This window comes from Melospiza melodia, chromosome 1 (assembly GCF_035770615.1).
Source record: "Melospiza melodia melodia isolate bMelMel2 chromosome 1, bMelMel2.pri, whole genome shotgun sequence".
NCBI lineage: Eukaryota > Metazoa > Chordata > Aves > Passeriformes > Passerellidae > Melospiza > Melospiza melodia.
In genome coordinates, this window is record NC_086194.1 from 98,890,059 (window position 1) to 98,905,790 (window position 15,732).

At 48.3% G+C, this 15,732-nt stretch overlaps 2 protein-coding genes across 3 annotated transcripts in view; one reads left to right on the forward strand and one right to left on the reverse strand.

Annotated features, from left to right (window-relative positions):
• Positions 1-11,105, reverse strand: part of BASP1 (brain abundant membrane attached signal protein 1) — a 51,306-nt gene extending 40,201 nt beyond the window's left edge. Inside the window, exon 1 of one of the 2 annotated variants that reach the window (XM_063162520.1) lies at positions 10,924-11,105. The gene's annotated coding sequence lies outside the window, so the exon portion shown is untranslated. Of the gene's footprint in view, positions 1-10,657; positions 10,799-10,923 lie in introns of those variants that run through there. The other variant, XM_063162530.1, reaches the window with a different exon arrangement.
• Positions 11,106-11,720: 615 nt separating this feature from the next.
• On the forward strand, positions 11,721-15,173 carry LOC134414289 (uncharacterized). Its single transcript, XM_063148686.1, has 4 exons — positions 11,721-11,787; positions 11,819-12,284; positions 12,771-12,888; positions 14,134-15,173. The coding sequence occupies exons 1-4, from the start codon at positions 11,721-11,723 to the stop codon at positions 14,137-14,139; spliced, it is 657 nt and encodes a 218-aa protein (XP_063004756.1). The 3' UTR covers positions 14,140-15,173.
• Positions 15,174-15,732: the final 559 nt, after the last annotated feature.

Below are 15,732 nucleotides of genomic sequence, written 5' to 3' on the forward strand. Positions count from 1 at the left end.
TGCCCCAAGGCTGAATGAGTCATATTTAAGTCATCTTTCAATGGTTATTTCTTACCTAGTCTTAAAATAATCATTTGCTTCTTTACACTGCACAAAAAACAAAGTGTTCATTTCTCCCTTTCATAGGTCCTGTTTGATCACACTGTTTACATGTGCATCCACTTGAACAGTAGCTCTCTTTTATGTGGCATATGACCCATGCAAGTTATATCTTTAAATGTTCAAAGCGCAATATAAAAAAGGAAATTCTTCGATGTCCATTTTAGGATAGTTAAAAGGCAATTTATTCTGTTCTGGTTCTAAACACTCAACACAACTAAGGAATGGACCTCTGTTATGCTTGTTTTCCCTTTCTCATCAACAAAATCTTCTTTATGGCAATTCTGACTATATATTCTCAACAACTACCACATACTGTCTTATTAGAAGTTATTCCACAGACAAGGAATTTTTACTATGATTTATTCATTAAAACTTATTTAAATAATTTTAACTTACTGATCATCTGTCATTTGTTAAAGAGCAAAGAGCAACTGTTTTCCTCATGCAGTCCAAAGTTATCTACATGAACAGTAGAAATCCCACTCAGTTACCTACTAGTCCTTAGTGACAGAAGACAGAAAGCGACTCCTTGTTTCCATGAAAGGCTTTAATGTGATTGTAAGCTGTGAGGTGTATTGCTAAGATAAAAAAATATTCCACTGTGTTAGTTAAGACAAACTCCCTGTATTTTTTATTTCATATGAAAGTATTCCTGGCTGTGTCTCTGAAACTTTGAAATACAGTCTCTTAGGAACCGAGGGCAGATTTAACCACAAATAGCTAAATGCGCCTAGATACATGAAGTTATATTTAACTATCTCCCTAACTAACTAGATCAGAGATGATCAGAATCATATGGCTAGATAAAAGATAAGGATAAAACAGGGCATTTGTAATAATTAAGTCACCTCTTTGGTCTTCTTTCCAGAGCAGGGAGTCGACGAACATCACAAGTGAGCAACCAATGACTGGCACTTCCAACCATGGATGCAGTCTCACCAAAGCCACTCTTCGCAAGACAGCCCAGAGAGCTCCCTTGAACAGTCTGATTTTATTTGTTTGCTTTACAATGAGCAGAGGAGCTCCTTCCCTAAGGCTGCTCAGAGGTGATGTTTCCAGAGACAGCAGGGTGAGACAGGCAAGAGATTCAAGCCAGGAACTTGAAGCTTAGGAAAAAAAACCTTAAAATGCTGAGGACCAGGTAGTGGACCCACAGTCAATTCCAAGGGTGTTAAAAAGGAAGTTTGGGACCAGGGAGGACTCCAGATTTTCATTCCAAAACTTCTGCGTACTTGAAACAAGCATTAGTATTCAAAACTTGAAACAGCTTGTGGGCGGAGATGAGGCTGTGAATAAACCTCATATTTATCTATTATTTTGGCTCTATCAACACAGTAAGTTTTCTCCCTGTACGGAGTCAATTAACTGAGATGACTAGCTGTAATTCTAATGCAAAGAATGTTATTTGAGAGGGTTTTTTGGGACCACAATGTACAGATGATCTAAATCAATACCCTTCAATTCCCCGGCCCCCTACTCGGGGACCCTCCAGAGAGACCAAAGGCTATTTTGTGTCTTCACCCTGTAGCTACAAACTTGTCCTTCAGAATAAAAGACATATATATCTGTCATCATGAACTCACTTGGCCTGAATACAGTCCTCACCTTGATGGAATCACACTCAATGTCCACAGCAATCAAGTTGTCATCTCCATCATTTAAAAATGTTATGTTTTATTTAGACACAATTAAAATCTAGAGCAATTAGAAGTGGATACAAATAATGGTTCTCTATAAAAGAAGCCTGGGCCAGCATGACTGTGACAGCTACTGGCCTTTATGCAATAAGCAACCCAGCACAGCCACAGCTTGACAGACAAGCTTTGTCCTTTATAATAGGAAATATTTCCCCTAAAACTGTGTTCTGGATGGTTTTTCAACTCACTAATACAGTCTAATTATGAGCTTGTAGCAATTTAATTGTCTACAGGATCAAACAAATCTAGTTCTTCTTGAAAATAAGACACAATTCAAGCTATCACAGAAGGGCTGGGTTTGCTGGTGGATTTTTTTTTTCATTTAGTCAAGAGCCACTTTTGTTTAAAACTGAAACAATGTGTAAAAAGGAAAAATTCTCTCCCTTTTCACTCAGCAGAGGAAATCACATTAATATTTCTTCAGCTGGTAAGAAGTTTAAAACTGTTGAATGCTTTCAGCTGGCAGAGCTCCAAGTTTTCCATATTGTTACAGGATTTGCATGAAACTTTGTTTAAGACCAAGTTCTCATGTTGATATGATCTCACTTTAGTGAACATCTAGATTTGGGAGCCATATGCATGCAAACCGCTGGGGTCTAGTAGCATGAGTTACAGAGTTTAAAATTAAAGTTTTACAAGAAGTGGTTGTGGACTCATTATATATGAATGCCAGCACACAATTAAGCTGATGACATAGATCTTCCTGTGTTCTGCATGTCTGCTTATGCACATACTGCCTCTCACTGTGTGATTATCAAGGTGTTCCCTGAAATAGGCTGAGTTAATTCATGGCTGAAAATATGGGCTTCTAGAAAGGATAAGCAAGGGAAATGGCTACATAGCCACCATGATAACTTCATTTAAATACAGATAAGTGAGCTACAGTAATATGGCAAGGAAGTGCACAGAGTCAAAGCTACATGAAAAATTCATGTGAAGACAATAAAACTTTTTTTAATGAGATACATCTACAAATATGGACAGAGAAAATACAGTAAATCCCAACAGGTTAGAATTCAATTTCTAATAAGAAGCATTTAAAATAGCTTCTTCAGTCAGGAGAAAATGTGCCAAAGAACTTGGTTTTTAAGTAGAAAGGAAATAAAAGCTGCTGAGATGAATGTTTCGTTCCTTAGTCTGTAAATTTACTGTCATTGTTCCACAGAAAACTCCTGGACAGACATTTTTTTTCTAAACCACAAATCTGTCAGTGCAGAATTTCCTTCATTCTCTATCACCTCTGTGTTTCGGATGGTGAGGCACTCGGATGTTCCTCACAGGGTCAATGGCTGTGGGAGAGCATGCAATGCCAGCTCATTTCCCTCAACACCGTACTCCATATATCAACGCCAGCTCAGAACACACATGGCAAGTATTTAAAGACACAATCTTTATCCTGCTTCCAGCATTTGTCATCTGCTAGCTGATATATTTGCTCTTCTCCGTAGTGTCTTGGTAACAGTGACGTTCCAAGAGGTGTTTGCAAGGACACCTGTAGGTGATTTGCAGTCCAGTTTGAACCCTTGGTAACAGGAGGTACCTCAGCACTGAAGGCCACTGTCATGCACTGTGGCCCAGTGGATTGCCAGTGTGCTGTTCAGTGGGGAATGAGACACCATAAGGAGTGCCACATTCCTATTGCCAGCAGCACCAATAATTTCTTCATGAATCTGTCAGTCACTGACTCATCCACAGAAGAGGATGACAGCTGAACTTCCAGTGACCTAATAATCATTCTAGTGCTTACAAAAATATACTGTAATATTAGTTTTCTTGAGCTCTGTTGAGGCTTCTACTCACTATTACACAAAGAGGAAAAGAGTGCGCCCCAGTGAGCTATCACATTTCAGTGCACATGGCAGCTCTTACTTAGCTTGGCTCTAAAACTATTATTCATTAAGGTAATGTCATCTGTTCGAGGCAACTGGATGGAAAGGATGGGCCAATATGCAGAAAGCTGAATGTTCCCCTAGATATCACTAAGGAAACCAGCACTGAATAAATCATTAAAATGCACAATACTGGTGGAACATCAGATGGCTACAAGCAGCTAAAAAGGTTTCTGCTGGTACCTCTTCACCAGAGGATGGTTTTTTTCCAGATGAAGATCTCCGGGGGTAGGAAATGAGAAAAGGGAACAGCATACAGAAGCAGAGAATGGATAAATTCCTCTTACCAAAATTCTCGCCTGTAACAGCAGATCCTTCAGAAAAAAGATATCCTCAAGGACAACTTGTCACTCTCCTTGAACTCTCACATCCTACATGCAGCATTCTAGGGCTATCAGAAAGCTCTTAGCTATGATTGCTGGCGTTACACAGAGCATGTGTGGACTGCAAACAAGGAAAGAGTTTCCACGTTTCCACATTTGCTTTGTTCTGCTAACTTAAGCATTTGAATTACAGGCTCGGGGGCTATCCTGAACACTCAGGTCCCCTACAGAAGCCTCACAAGCTCCTAGTGAAAGCTCCAAGTGAAACAAAGTTGCAAACCAACAGTACTCTCCTACATCTCAAGCAAAGTGCGGAATGGAAGAGCCTGGAAAACCTGAACTGATTTTGAATTTTATCATCTGGAGAACTTATGTCTCCCTTGCTTTGCAAGGCCTGTAGATCTGAAAAGAAAAGCAAGGGCAAACACACATCTTTCACCCTCTCTTCAGTGACACCAGCTATTCCCAGTGCAGAATGTGCATTCACTGGTGCAGGGTTTAGTGATGCTGCTGGAGGAAAATGAGCCCCACTCTCTCAGCATATCCAATTAGGAAACAATGGTTAGAGCAGCTAGCACACCTTCCCCATCTGCTGAAGTTTTCCTGGGGACAGCAAGAAACGCATAAGGACTGTTTTCACCGCCTCAGATCTCACTGAATTTGCCTCCTCCCACCAAATCTGCACAGTTAGCAGCAAAAGTCAATCAAGCACTTACCAGCACTGGCCAAAATACAGCAACTTTGCGTTACTGGAAACTCTGTATATGAAATGGAAATGTAGAAATAATCTGAACACCTCATCCAGTGGTGACAGGTTTCACCCTGTCCTTTTCCAGACTCTTAATTTTATACCATCTCTACCCTGTTTTTGTTTTTGTTTTCGTTCTGCGCTAATGACGCGCTTCACTGCCTTGAGGAAGGATGATTACAGGAAGCTGATGGAGCAATTCTCTGGCTCCAGACTATCTCAGACAAGCACATACCAAAGCATTTCCCATGGTGTAACTCTTCCATGTTGACTATGTTTGTAATTGGGTTTTCACTGTTTTATACATCTTGATTTGTGCATGTTTTTCATGTGTTTTTCTAAGGTAGGAAGATGAGGGAAACTTGCATCAATTCTGCTATTGTTGATCCATTCTTTGTTTTGTCTTTGCTTCTCCATAGTTCATCAATCATCTTAAATTTGTCTAGAAGATGCACATCTACAGGATCCCACTATGTGACCATCTACTTCATCCTAAAACAGTTAATCATATCAAGATATAATTTTGAATATGAGCCCCTCCATCACCAACCAGTCACACAAGGAAAACAGTAATAGCAGAAAATAAGTTCAAAAACTATAACCAGGCTCTGTCCCTCTGCAGGGGTTATGTTCTGTATACCATTGAGTATTTAAAGACTATTGAAACAGCAGATAGCCAGCAGCCCCCTGATTTCACTACTCTTACAGAACTAGCTTCCATTTGTCACACGACATCATGATGGCATAGATCTCTATCATTAAAATTAATTCTTGGGAAACTGTCATTATAGCTACTAGGCTTTTGCCTGAAGGAAAAGATTATGCTTCAACACTGCATTCATATCCTCTTCATGCCAAGGCATCAGTAGTATTACAATCACCATCGTGACATCATCCATCAAGGCTGGTTGCTGAGGCCCAGTGTTATCATACATTCAGTGTTGTCTCTTCTGTAAGGACAGTAAGTCTCTATTCAAAATGAAGATCCTGCCATCAGTACTACAGTTTACATGAAGTGCCAGGTCATGCTGCTCTGAACAACTGCTAAGGCAGTGTACACAAAATAAAATCTTTTGAAAAGGTGTTCAAATTCCTAAAGGGTAAAAAAAAAAATCCCTGGATCAGCAGATCATAATCATATGTGGCACCACTTACCAGGCTAAAATCTAAACTATGCAACATGTGACTAAAAAGCATGTGGCTTTCCCAACGCTATCGCACTGCTGGGGTACTTGGCAGTATATACCCAACAAGTCAGGCAACCATACAGACTGCTTCATTCCTATTCTGCAGAAGACAATACCAAACACATCAAAAGAGATCAGACTATTATTTATATCCTAAGACATGAGGTTTTTATTAATAAAACTGTTTCCTCAGAGTTAAATTCCATTAACTGTACTTAAGACAGAATTACTACACATCTTGCTCCCAGGCAAAACCTGACCATTCCACATGTGTTACAAATCAGTATCTCTTTACATTTATTGGTGTGTAGACGAAAGCCAAAGATTTCTTTTCAGATTCTGGCAAGTCAGGAATCTTTCATGTTTGAGGAATCCCATTGCTATCAATTTATTTCTATCTTAAACTTATGAATTTTCATACAAAATAACCAGTAGATACATTTTAATATTAATCACATTTCTCCATCTTGAAGTAAGAAGCTTAGGTGGTACCACTTTTAGGGAAGAGAACTGTGAGATACAAGATATTGCAAGGAAGACTTTAAAGTTCTTTCCATTCTGCATAAGGTTTCCCCCCTTCTTCCCCCTGCATATTTTTTTAATCTCGAAAGCATTTCCTACTAATGCATGAAACCCCCATTATGCTGCATATGGTTTCTATTATCAAGTCTATAATGCTTTCAGGAATTTCTTTGATTTTTCTGGTTGTTACCTCATTCTTTTCATTCCTTATTGACACAGAAGTAGCAACCCAAGTCATTCCTAAGTATCTTTCTTTAGTTATAAATCAGTCTCCATACTTCTGTAGCGTACCTCAAAATGGCTTGCCTTCGCTACCCTTGTATGAATAAAGGAAAGGCTTTGAATATTGGTTGATTATTATACTCTTCATTATGTATTTGAAGATCATCCAGTTTTCTTATTTGAAGAGCTAGATTTTACCCATTAAATTTACACTGCACCCATGGACACTACACTTGCACCTACACACCTAGATCAAGACCTGGGATTTGTGCACAAACGTGTACAAAAAACTGCAGAATACTCTTCATAGAGATGGGACCAAAAAAAAAAGAAAGAAAAAAACCAAACAAAAGCCCTCCAAAATTCTTGTTTTCAAAATTTCAAAATTAGTAAATTAGTGCAAGATCAGCTTTCAATGGCAGATTTCCAAATAATTACTAACTCAATGGTAGCTGAGTGTCTAAAACTGTAACCACACAGAACTCACCCAAGATTTCATGGGAAGGCCTGTTTCTACCCTGCAACCAGCTTTTTTTTTTTCCTACCCTGCTCAGTGTGTGCCATTGGGCCATGGGTGGGTGCTGGCACACGGGAAGAATTCACCATTGTTCGACAGACGCCGTCGTGTACGCAGGAGGTTCTACTGAAGGACTTCATGGTTCACTGCATGGGCCAAAGCTACCAGTGGAACACAGCACAAACAGAAGCAGCTTCACTTGGAAAATACAATTTATTCCACAGACTTGATTTTGAAAGATCAAAACACAAGTACTTGAGGACTGGAGACAGCTCTAGACATGGCTCGGGAATTATGGAGGTTGCACACTCTGTAGACTTAGGGTAAGGGTATGCACCAAAGGTATTCCACTTTCTGAAATAAATCAAATAAATCAACCTTGTATCACCACGTTGCTTTAGAGGGTGTTGCATCTCAAATGCAATGATGTATAGAAGAGGGCGGGGTGGGGAGAAAAAAATTTCACCCGATCATTGCTTCAGGCAATAACTTGAACAGTGATTTTACCATTTTCACCCTTTTAATGTTGATTTTAACTGGATATGATACACTCAGAGTTTGAAATTAACATTAAAAAACTGCTGCATGATTGCATTTTGGCAGCTACGTACAATTAGGGAAATACAGGGAGTATTACACAATCAGCTATTCCATACATGAAGCATACAAGAATAGACAGAGCCATCACGAATTTCCCAATATTTTGTGTTTATTCTGTCCACCGATCAGAGTTGGTGCTCCCTGGCTAAACTGAAACAGCTGGACAAAAAGAAAATATCCACTGCATACAATCCACTAGCAAGGGAGATCACAAAGCAAAGCTTCTCCCTCAAATGAAGTTGTGGGAGACAATGAGTAGACAGCAAGTGCAAAAACCTTCGGCCATGTTCTCGCTTCTTCTCTTTCTTCACCCCTAAACGTTACCCAGAATTCTCAGAAACAGCCTGAATACAAAAGGATTGTGTTGGACAAGGTATCTCCCCTGGAGAGAGCAGTAGCAGCAGATGCTGCATCCTCCTTCAGTATGGCACTCCCACTTCAGACTCTCCCTGGCTAATGGGGAACATCTACACAGGAAAAAAACCCTCAGTGTTTGAAGCCTGGCCACCAGTTTAGGTGGTGCCTGGCAAGCATCTGGCAAGCAGAGAGGGGACATTTAGACATTTTTTAGGGCTTTGATGGCTTCTTCAGAGGAGATCTTAATTGGAAACACTGGAAATATCAAGTAATTGCTATGCAAGGAGCCTTGGGGTGTATGTTTTCTAGTGAATGTTCATCACCCTCGAGGGGAAGCAATAAAATCCACTGCCATCGCCTGTTTAGCAGCCCACTGGCAATATTCTTTTGTCAGCTTTAACTCCAGCCTGACTAACACACCGGTTGTCTTCTGCTCAGAAACCGTCATTAGCTTACAAAATCATACATTTCAAACAGGCTTAAGCATGCTCCCTCTAGAAAGAGATATATATCCGAATTTTAGACAAGAGCCGGGAAAGAAGAGTGGTGAAGAAGGAACAGGCACCGATGCCAGCATCGAGACGCAACAACTCGAACAAAAGAGATCTCAAGATGTCGCACTAACACGCACGCACACAATCTTCCTCTTGATAGATTGCTTCCCCTCGGCAGAGGGAGATGCGATGCTCCAGGAGAGCGCCCGCCCGGGCACGCAGAGCACGCGTGTGCCTCCCAGACGGCCGGAGCCGGGCCGGGCGCGCGTCCCTGCGGCGGGGCTGCTCCGGGGCTCTGCCGCCTCTGCGGCACGTACTCGCCCTCTCTGCTCAAGGGACCCCCGAGCGACCCCAGGCCGCTGCAGAGGGACCCCTGCCCCGGCTCCTGCCCCCAGGCCGCTGCAGAGGGACCCCTGCCCCGGCTCCTGCCCCCACGGCCGCTGCAGAGGGACCCCTGCCCCGGCTCCTGCCCCCACGGCCGCTGCAGAGGGACCCCTGCCCCGGCTCCTGTCGCCAAGGCCGCTGAGAGCAGCAGGGGCGGTGTTGGAGCCCGCCCCGGGGGAGCTCAGGGGGTGCTCGCACCCGCGGGCGCTCGCCTGCCGCCCACCGAACCCGAGGGGGCGGGCAGCGGGCCGGCCTTTTCCCCTTCCTAAACGCCGAATTTTGCGTGGGTGAGGTGAGGGGGGCACGGGTCCGCTCCGCCACCGCGCACAGCAACAGACGCCAAGCTCAGCCTGGCTCAGCGCGGGGAGGGAAGGGTGCGGGGTACGACTGGGACACCCCGATGAGTCCCGGGGCTGCCGAGGGCGGCCGGGGGGAGCCCGGGGCTCGGGGAGCTGAGGGAGCCGCCTTTGTTCCGCCGCCGGCCCCGGCCGCGCCGCCGCCTCCGCGCATGCGCCGGGCGCAGACAAAGGCGCGGGCAGGGCGGCGGGGGCTTCCCGCATCCCTCCTCCACCGCATCCCTCCTCCATCCTCATCCCTCCTCCATCCTCATCCCTCCTCCACTCCGCATCCCCCCTCCACTCCTCCCCGCATCCCCGCTCCACTCCGCACCCCCCTGTCGCCCCGCATCCCCCCGCGCGGCGCCCACCCGGCGTGGCAGGAGGGCGGGGGTGTCCCGGGGATGTCCCGGGGGTGTGCGTGTGTCCGCCTCCCTTTCCCCCGCGTGTGCCGCCACGCCCAGCTGAGGCGCGGGGAGAGCGCCCTGCGGGTGCCGCGTTCCAAAGACACGCGTGTGCGTGGGGAAGAGGCGACACGGCGCGTCGTGAGGGGAAGGGGGGGAAAAAAGGTCGAGGGGAGTCGTAGCTTTCTTTGGTGGGGGGAAAACCAGAGGGTCGATGGGGACCTGTGGGGAGCGGAGGGCGGCAGTCGGTGAATATTCATGGACCAGGAGCATCGGAGCGTAGTGCGGGGGCCGCAGCAGCAGTGGCGGTCCCTGTCGTGTTTGACGGCGGGTCCGTGCCCCTGCTCGGGCAGCCGAGCCCCGGCGTGTGCCGCCCGGCCGGGAGCAGCGCTTCAAACCCGCCGGCGCGCCCACGCGCACGCGTGACCGCGGAGGCAGCGCCGCTTCCGCGCCACAATGGGCAAGCGACAATCGCCTTGTCGCTGGCCACAATGGGCGAGCGCCGCTGGCCGCTCCTCGCCCGCCCCGACGCCCCCCGCAGCCCGCGGAGCGCCCCAGCAGCCGCCCGGAGCCCGCAATCCCCCTGCAGCACCGCCGCCCCCCGCCCAGCCGCCCTGCCATCTTCCTGGCGCCGTGCGTGCTCTTCTCCCAGCGCTTCCTTTCATGGAGAGCTTGGGGCATCTTCCTTTTTCCCCTTTTTTTCCCCCTTTTTTTCTCTTTTTATTTTAAATTATTGTTATTAATTAAGGAAACTCCCTTTGGAAACAGGCTAAAAGCGCCGAAAAGAAATTGGGCATAAACCACTATTATTCCCACCACACCCACTGCTACCCCCACCCTTCCCCAGGAGAGCCTTCCCGGGCATTTAAATCTCACGGAATCGCCTTCGGTCCGTTGTGTGCCTCGATCCCGCTCCCAGGTGGTCCCCTCTCGAGGAATCGAGCTCCTCGCAGCGATATTCCTAAAATGTGCCCGGGCAGGCGCCTCCCGGGCTGCTCCGCTCTCTCTGCTCTTACCGATTCACACGCGCATCTCCCCTCCCCACAAATCGAGACACAACGGAAGGGGAGAAAATGATAAAAATGGCAAAGCTCTCGCGGGCGGCTGTGTAAATGGCATAAGTGAGACACACCGCGTCTTACCTTTTTGTGTTTTTCCTCTGTCCCTGTCGGTGTGTTTGTGTGCTGGGGTGTCACAAAGAGAGTCCCGGGCAGCCCAGAGCCCCCTCGCCTCGCTCGGAGCGCTGTGGCTCTCGCCCGCTCGCTCGCCGGGACCGGAGTGCCTAGTGCCTGCTGGAGCACTGCCGCCGCTACCGCGGCTGCTGCCTCTGCATTTCTCACTCTCTCCCCCTCCCTCTTTCCCTCCCTCCCCCCTTCCCTGTGACAGTCTGTGGGCAGTTCAAAAGCCACACGCTTTATTTATTTATTTCCCGCGCTGGCGGGCGGGGGATACGCTGCGCGGCGCTGGCGCTTAGGGGGCGCACGGACCCCACGTTTAAATACCGGCCGTGCAGGGGGGGCCGGACCGCGGCTCCGCGAACGCACCTTGCAGTATTACACCCCCACACCCCTCAAACAAAAAAAAAAAAACAAAAAAAAAAAAAAAAAAAGGGAAGGGAGCGGCCAGGCTCGCTGCCCCGAGGAGAGCGGGCGCGGCGCGGCGAGGTGCGGGGCGCTCCGCGACCCTCCGCGCCCGAAGCGCGCCCGGCGGAGCTGGGATGCTGCGCGGCGGAGGGAGCGGGCGAGCCGGGCCGCCTGCCTACACCTGCAGCCCTCCCGGGGAGCGGGAAAGCCGCTCGCACGGCGGAGAGGGGCCGCACGGGCGGAGGAGACTGAAAATTCCCGGGCCTGGATGCTCTTGGCACGCTTAAGGAGAGGGTCTGCCGGTTAAACACAAAAGGCAGCAACACATAGAGGAAAGCAACACATTTCTCAGGAGAATGGATCTCTCCCGGGCGCTCCTGCAGCTGAAGAGCTGGCCTGAACATCGCTGGGGCTTCAGGACTGGTATCCCTCCAGATCTCCCCCTGTTCCAAAGCATCCCTGGGGCGGCCACAGCACAACCGAGGGCGCTGCCCGCACTTTCCCACCGCCCTCTTTTTACAGCCCGGCTGTGGCGGGGCCGGGCGCGCCCCGCTCGCTGCTCCGCGCCCGCTCCGCGCTGCGGGAGCCCGGCAAAGGCGGCGGCGGCGGCGATGCGCGGAGCTGGGGCGCCCTCTGCTCCCCAAGCTGGGCTGGGCTGTGCCGGGCCGGGCTGGGCTGGGCTGTGCCGGGCGCTGGCCCCTCCAGGTCCCGGGACCCGCATCCCGGGAAGGAGCGGAGCCGCTGGGAACGGACCGCGGTGGCGGCGCGTCTGGGGAAACCTCTGGCTCAAGGGGCGCGGTCCGGCTGCGCCGGGGCTTCGCAGCCGGCAGCCCCATCTCTCAGCGAGAACAATGGAAGCTGTTTCCCATTTGTCTGGGGACAAGGACCGAGCGAGAGAAGCGTAGTAGGCTCGTGATAAGGTTAAGTCCGGCTTGCATTTTCGATGGATATGGATCGAAAGGGGAGCAGGGCTTGTGGAGAGGGAGGGCGCGGCCGCCAGGGTGCTGTTCTGAGGGCCGTGGTGCGCGGTGTGATGTGCGATGTCACGCTTCCCGGACATTCCCACGAGGGAAAACTATCGGGCAATAAAATGCATTTGTGTTTCACACACCGCACCCTGCAACCTGTAGCTGTGCCAAGCATCCTCCCAGCCGCTGCCGGGGCGGGGAGCCGGTCCGAAACGCCAGAGGAGACGCTCGGGGACGACCTGGCAGCGCGGCCGGAGCCCCCGTTGTACCCCCGTGGTTACACAAAAGCCCTGGGAGTGAAGGGAGGAAGGGAGGAAAGGAGAAGCCTGGACACAGCGGGCTCACGGGGCAGGGACAATTCCGTACATTTTCATGAAAGCGTTTGCAAGTCAGTCTTTTTCTCATGTTTTTATTTTATGAGGGTTTTTTCTTTCCTAGTTCTGCTTCGTATCTCGGCGTTTTCCTGGTGGTTCAACCCTCGCTCCGCAGCCGCCGGGGCGCAGAGCTCGGCATGCCACACCTGCCCCGATGCAGCATCCCACCTTCCCGAGGCGCGGTGCGGACTGGCTGCGCCCTGCCGCAGCTGGGGGAGGGAGGGAGGAAGGGAGGGAGAGAGGGAGGGCAGGCGAGACCCTTCTCCCCGGCCGCGATATCTCTGCTCTCACGATAAGGGTCTCGGGGCGGTGGGGGGAGGTGGCTGCACCGCGCGGGTTGGGCATGCAGCAGCCAGCGTTAAATTGGGTAATCGAGGAAAGAGAAGAAAGGGAGGGGAACACGCCCTGACACGCCGGAGAAGGAGGCAGCTGCTCCCCGGGGAGGCGAGCGCGTCCCGCCCCCGCGCTGCCGCTGCGCATCCCGCGGGAGCCGCGTCCGCCCGCCCGCTTTCCTTCCCGGGAGCATCCCTGGAGCGGCAGGCGTCTGCCCGGGGGCGGCGTGCTGCAAGGTCAAGGGAGAAAACCCCTCTCTCAGTTTTATTTCTGAGCCAGGGGTATTTGTGAGGCAGCGTTGGCGAGAAGCGAGAGGCAAGATGGGTCCGAAATCTAGCCGTGGAGTAAAGCAGAGGCGTGCAGAACGCGGCAGCGTGAGCGTAGAGCGGCTCAGTGAGGGGCTGGGGGCCTGGGCTGGGCTGAGATCAGTCCTGGGCCGTGGGTAGGGCTCAGAGGGAGCCCCAGGATATGCTGGCCCAGATGATCAAGGCTAGCCGTGCCCATGAGGCCATGACATTCCGACTGTCGAGATTGTCTTGTAAAATTGCCCAAGCACCACACAATTAGTGTGAAGCAATATTAGAGGGAAAGAAAGAGGCTCTTATTTAAGCTTGGGTTTAAACATGGGCTGAGGCATTGAATGCTCACCTGCATGAAATGGAGCACTATCAGACTTTGTAGCTGAATTACAAGTTACACAGGGGTCACAATATATTTCAGAAATAAAATGTGTTCTGAGTCATTTGCTTGGAAAAGCCTGTACAACTGAAAATGGCACAGAAATAGTCATTGCTACTATCAGTTTGTGAGAGGTTATGATAATTTTGTTATTTTCAGTAACTGGAGGGCTCAGATGGTAACCATAGTTTAGCAGCCAGTATTCTTTCAAATACACCTCCATGCTAAATTGTGTATCTCAGGGCAGCCAAATTCAAAATTTGTCAAATGCTCATTTCAGTTACTCAGCTGCATCAAGGAAAGATACATATCTGAATGACTTGTTTAATAAAAGTGATACTTTTAGGCAAATGGATATTCTAAACAGCCTTTGTCTTAACTAACGGGGTGTAAGGTATCCTCTCCTTTTTCTTCAGAAATGAAAACCGGTATCTGGAGAAGAAAAAATGCAGAACAGAGACATTTGCAAAAAAGATGAATAACCAGGTCTGTTGTGGAAAGGCAAGTCTAGGCCCTTTTGTGTAACTAACAGCTGCTTTTCTGAAATCCACACAGTTACTCTGCTTTGACAAATACCTAAGCTACCTCCGTTTTCTTAGCCCGCTCTTCCTGTCACCTCTTGCCACTTACTGTACCTCAGTGTTCTTCCCTCCAGCTTCAACATTTCAGGCCCAGCTTTGTTCAGCCCTGTCTCTCTTATGTGTCACCTGCTGTCATATTTCCATCTTTTCCAGAAGGAAACAAATTCAATCCTAAATACTCTTTCCTCATCTTTAATTTTAATTGTTTGTTGTTCTGATTAATAATCAAGTCTTTGTTCTGTGGTTATATTACAAGAGCCACATCTCTTAGCCCAGCATGTCCATAACACAAGTCCAAAATACTCACAAGCCCACCTCCCATCTCCTTCCACCTCTCTGCTTGTATCCTCGTCACCCACAATTCCATTTTTGTGTCTGAGCACTCTGGGCTTTTTGCTCAGAAGACGCTAGGATCAGTAAGGAGTTCCTATGCTGGGGGTAGCAGGGGAGCTTTCCATTCTATTCCATAGGAAGAGAGAGATGACCAGCAAACAAGGGGAAAAAAACAAATCAAGTAAAAACCCTCGCCTCTGCCCCTCTTTCAGCCTTGCAAATGAAACACTGCCTTCCCCGCCCTCACAATCACAACAAACCAGGAGCAAACCCAGGCTTCTCGCAGCTCAGAGGGCTTCCCAATCCTGCCAGCTCCGGCTGCAGCTGCAGGAACAGCCGCCCCACCATCCCGGCCTCCGGCCGCTGCCCTGCGCTCTCCTGTTCCCGAGTTTGCACCACGAGAGGGAGCATTTTGTTCAGTTTATTGGCAGATCCTGCTCTTCCCGGTATCCAGGCGAGAGAACAACCGCAGTTTCCCGTATGTAGTGATTTTCCCAAGCCCGTTTACCCCATAAGCATTTTCGTAATAATAATGGGGTTTTTTTCTTTCACTATGCTATGCAAATTTTAAGTGTTACTTAAGATTATTATTCATTTAAAGTAAATTGTATAATTAATATCTAAACTGTAATTACAGTTTAATTCCCTGTTGATTCTCTTGGTTACAGAGTCATGTATTCTGAGGCAAATGCAAGAAGCTGAAAGACATATCTAAATTTTTCTATTTGCAGTGGATATCATCTCCTCTTCTATATAACTAGTAGCTACATAAATTTCAAAAATTGACTGCAATGGCATAGGTAGACACAAGGTATTATTATGGAAATTTTCAGGCAAAGCACATAAAATAAAGAGCTTTGATCAAATCCCAAAATAACAACTTTGATAAATCACTACTGGGACACCTCAATCCACATTTAAGTCCTGACATAAAGACAGATGCAAATTTCTGATAACAATTTTAATCTGGACAACCCAAAATCCTAGGGTGGTAGATGCATCTGAGTCTAGTTTTACTAGACTGGTTCTGTTTATATCATAAGAAGTGGTACTTTGTGCCTATAGCCAGGTAGGGGTATGTGGGTTGTGAACCCTGCTTTA

Excerpts from the sequence above, each read along its gene's own strand:
- LOC134414289 (XM_063148686.1), top strand. The coding sequence starts at position 11,721 with ATGGATCTCTCCCGGGCGCTCCTGCAGCTGAAGAGCTGGCCTGAACAT. Across the intron at positions 11,788-11,818 it reads TCGCTGGGGCTTCAGGACTG|CATCCCTGGGGCGGCCACAG; the intron begins GTATCCCTCCAG and ends CCTGTTCCAAAG. Across the intron at positions 12,285-12,770 it reads CGTAGTAGGCTCGTGATAAG|TTCTGCTTCGTATCTCGGCG; the intron begins GTTAAGTCCGGC and ends TTTCTTTCCTAG.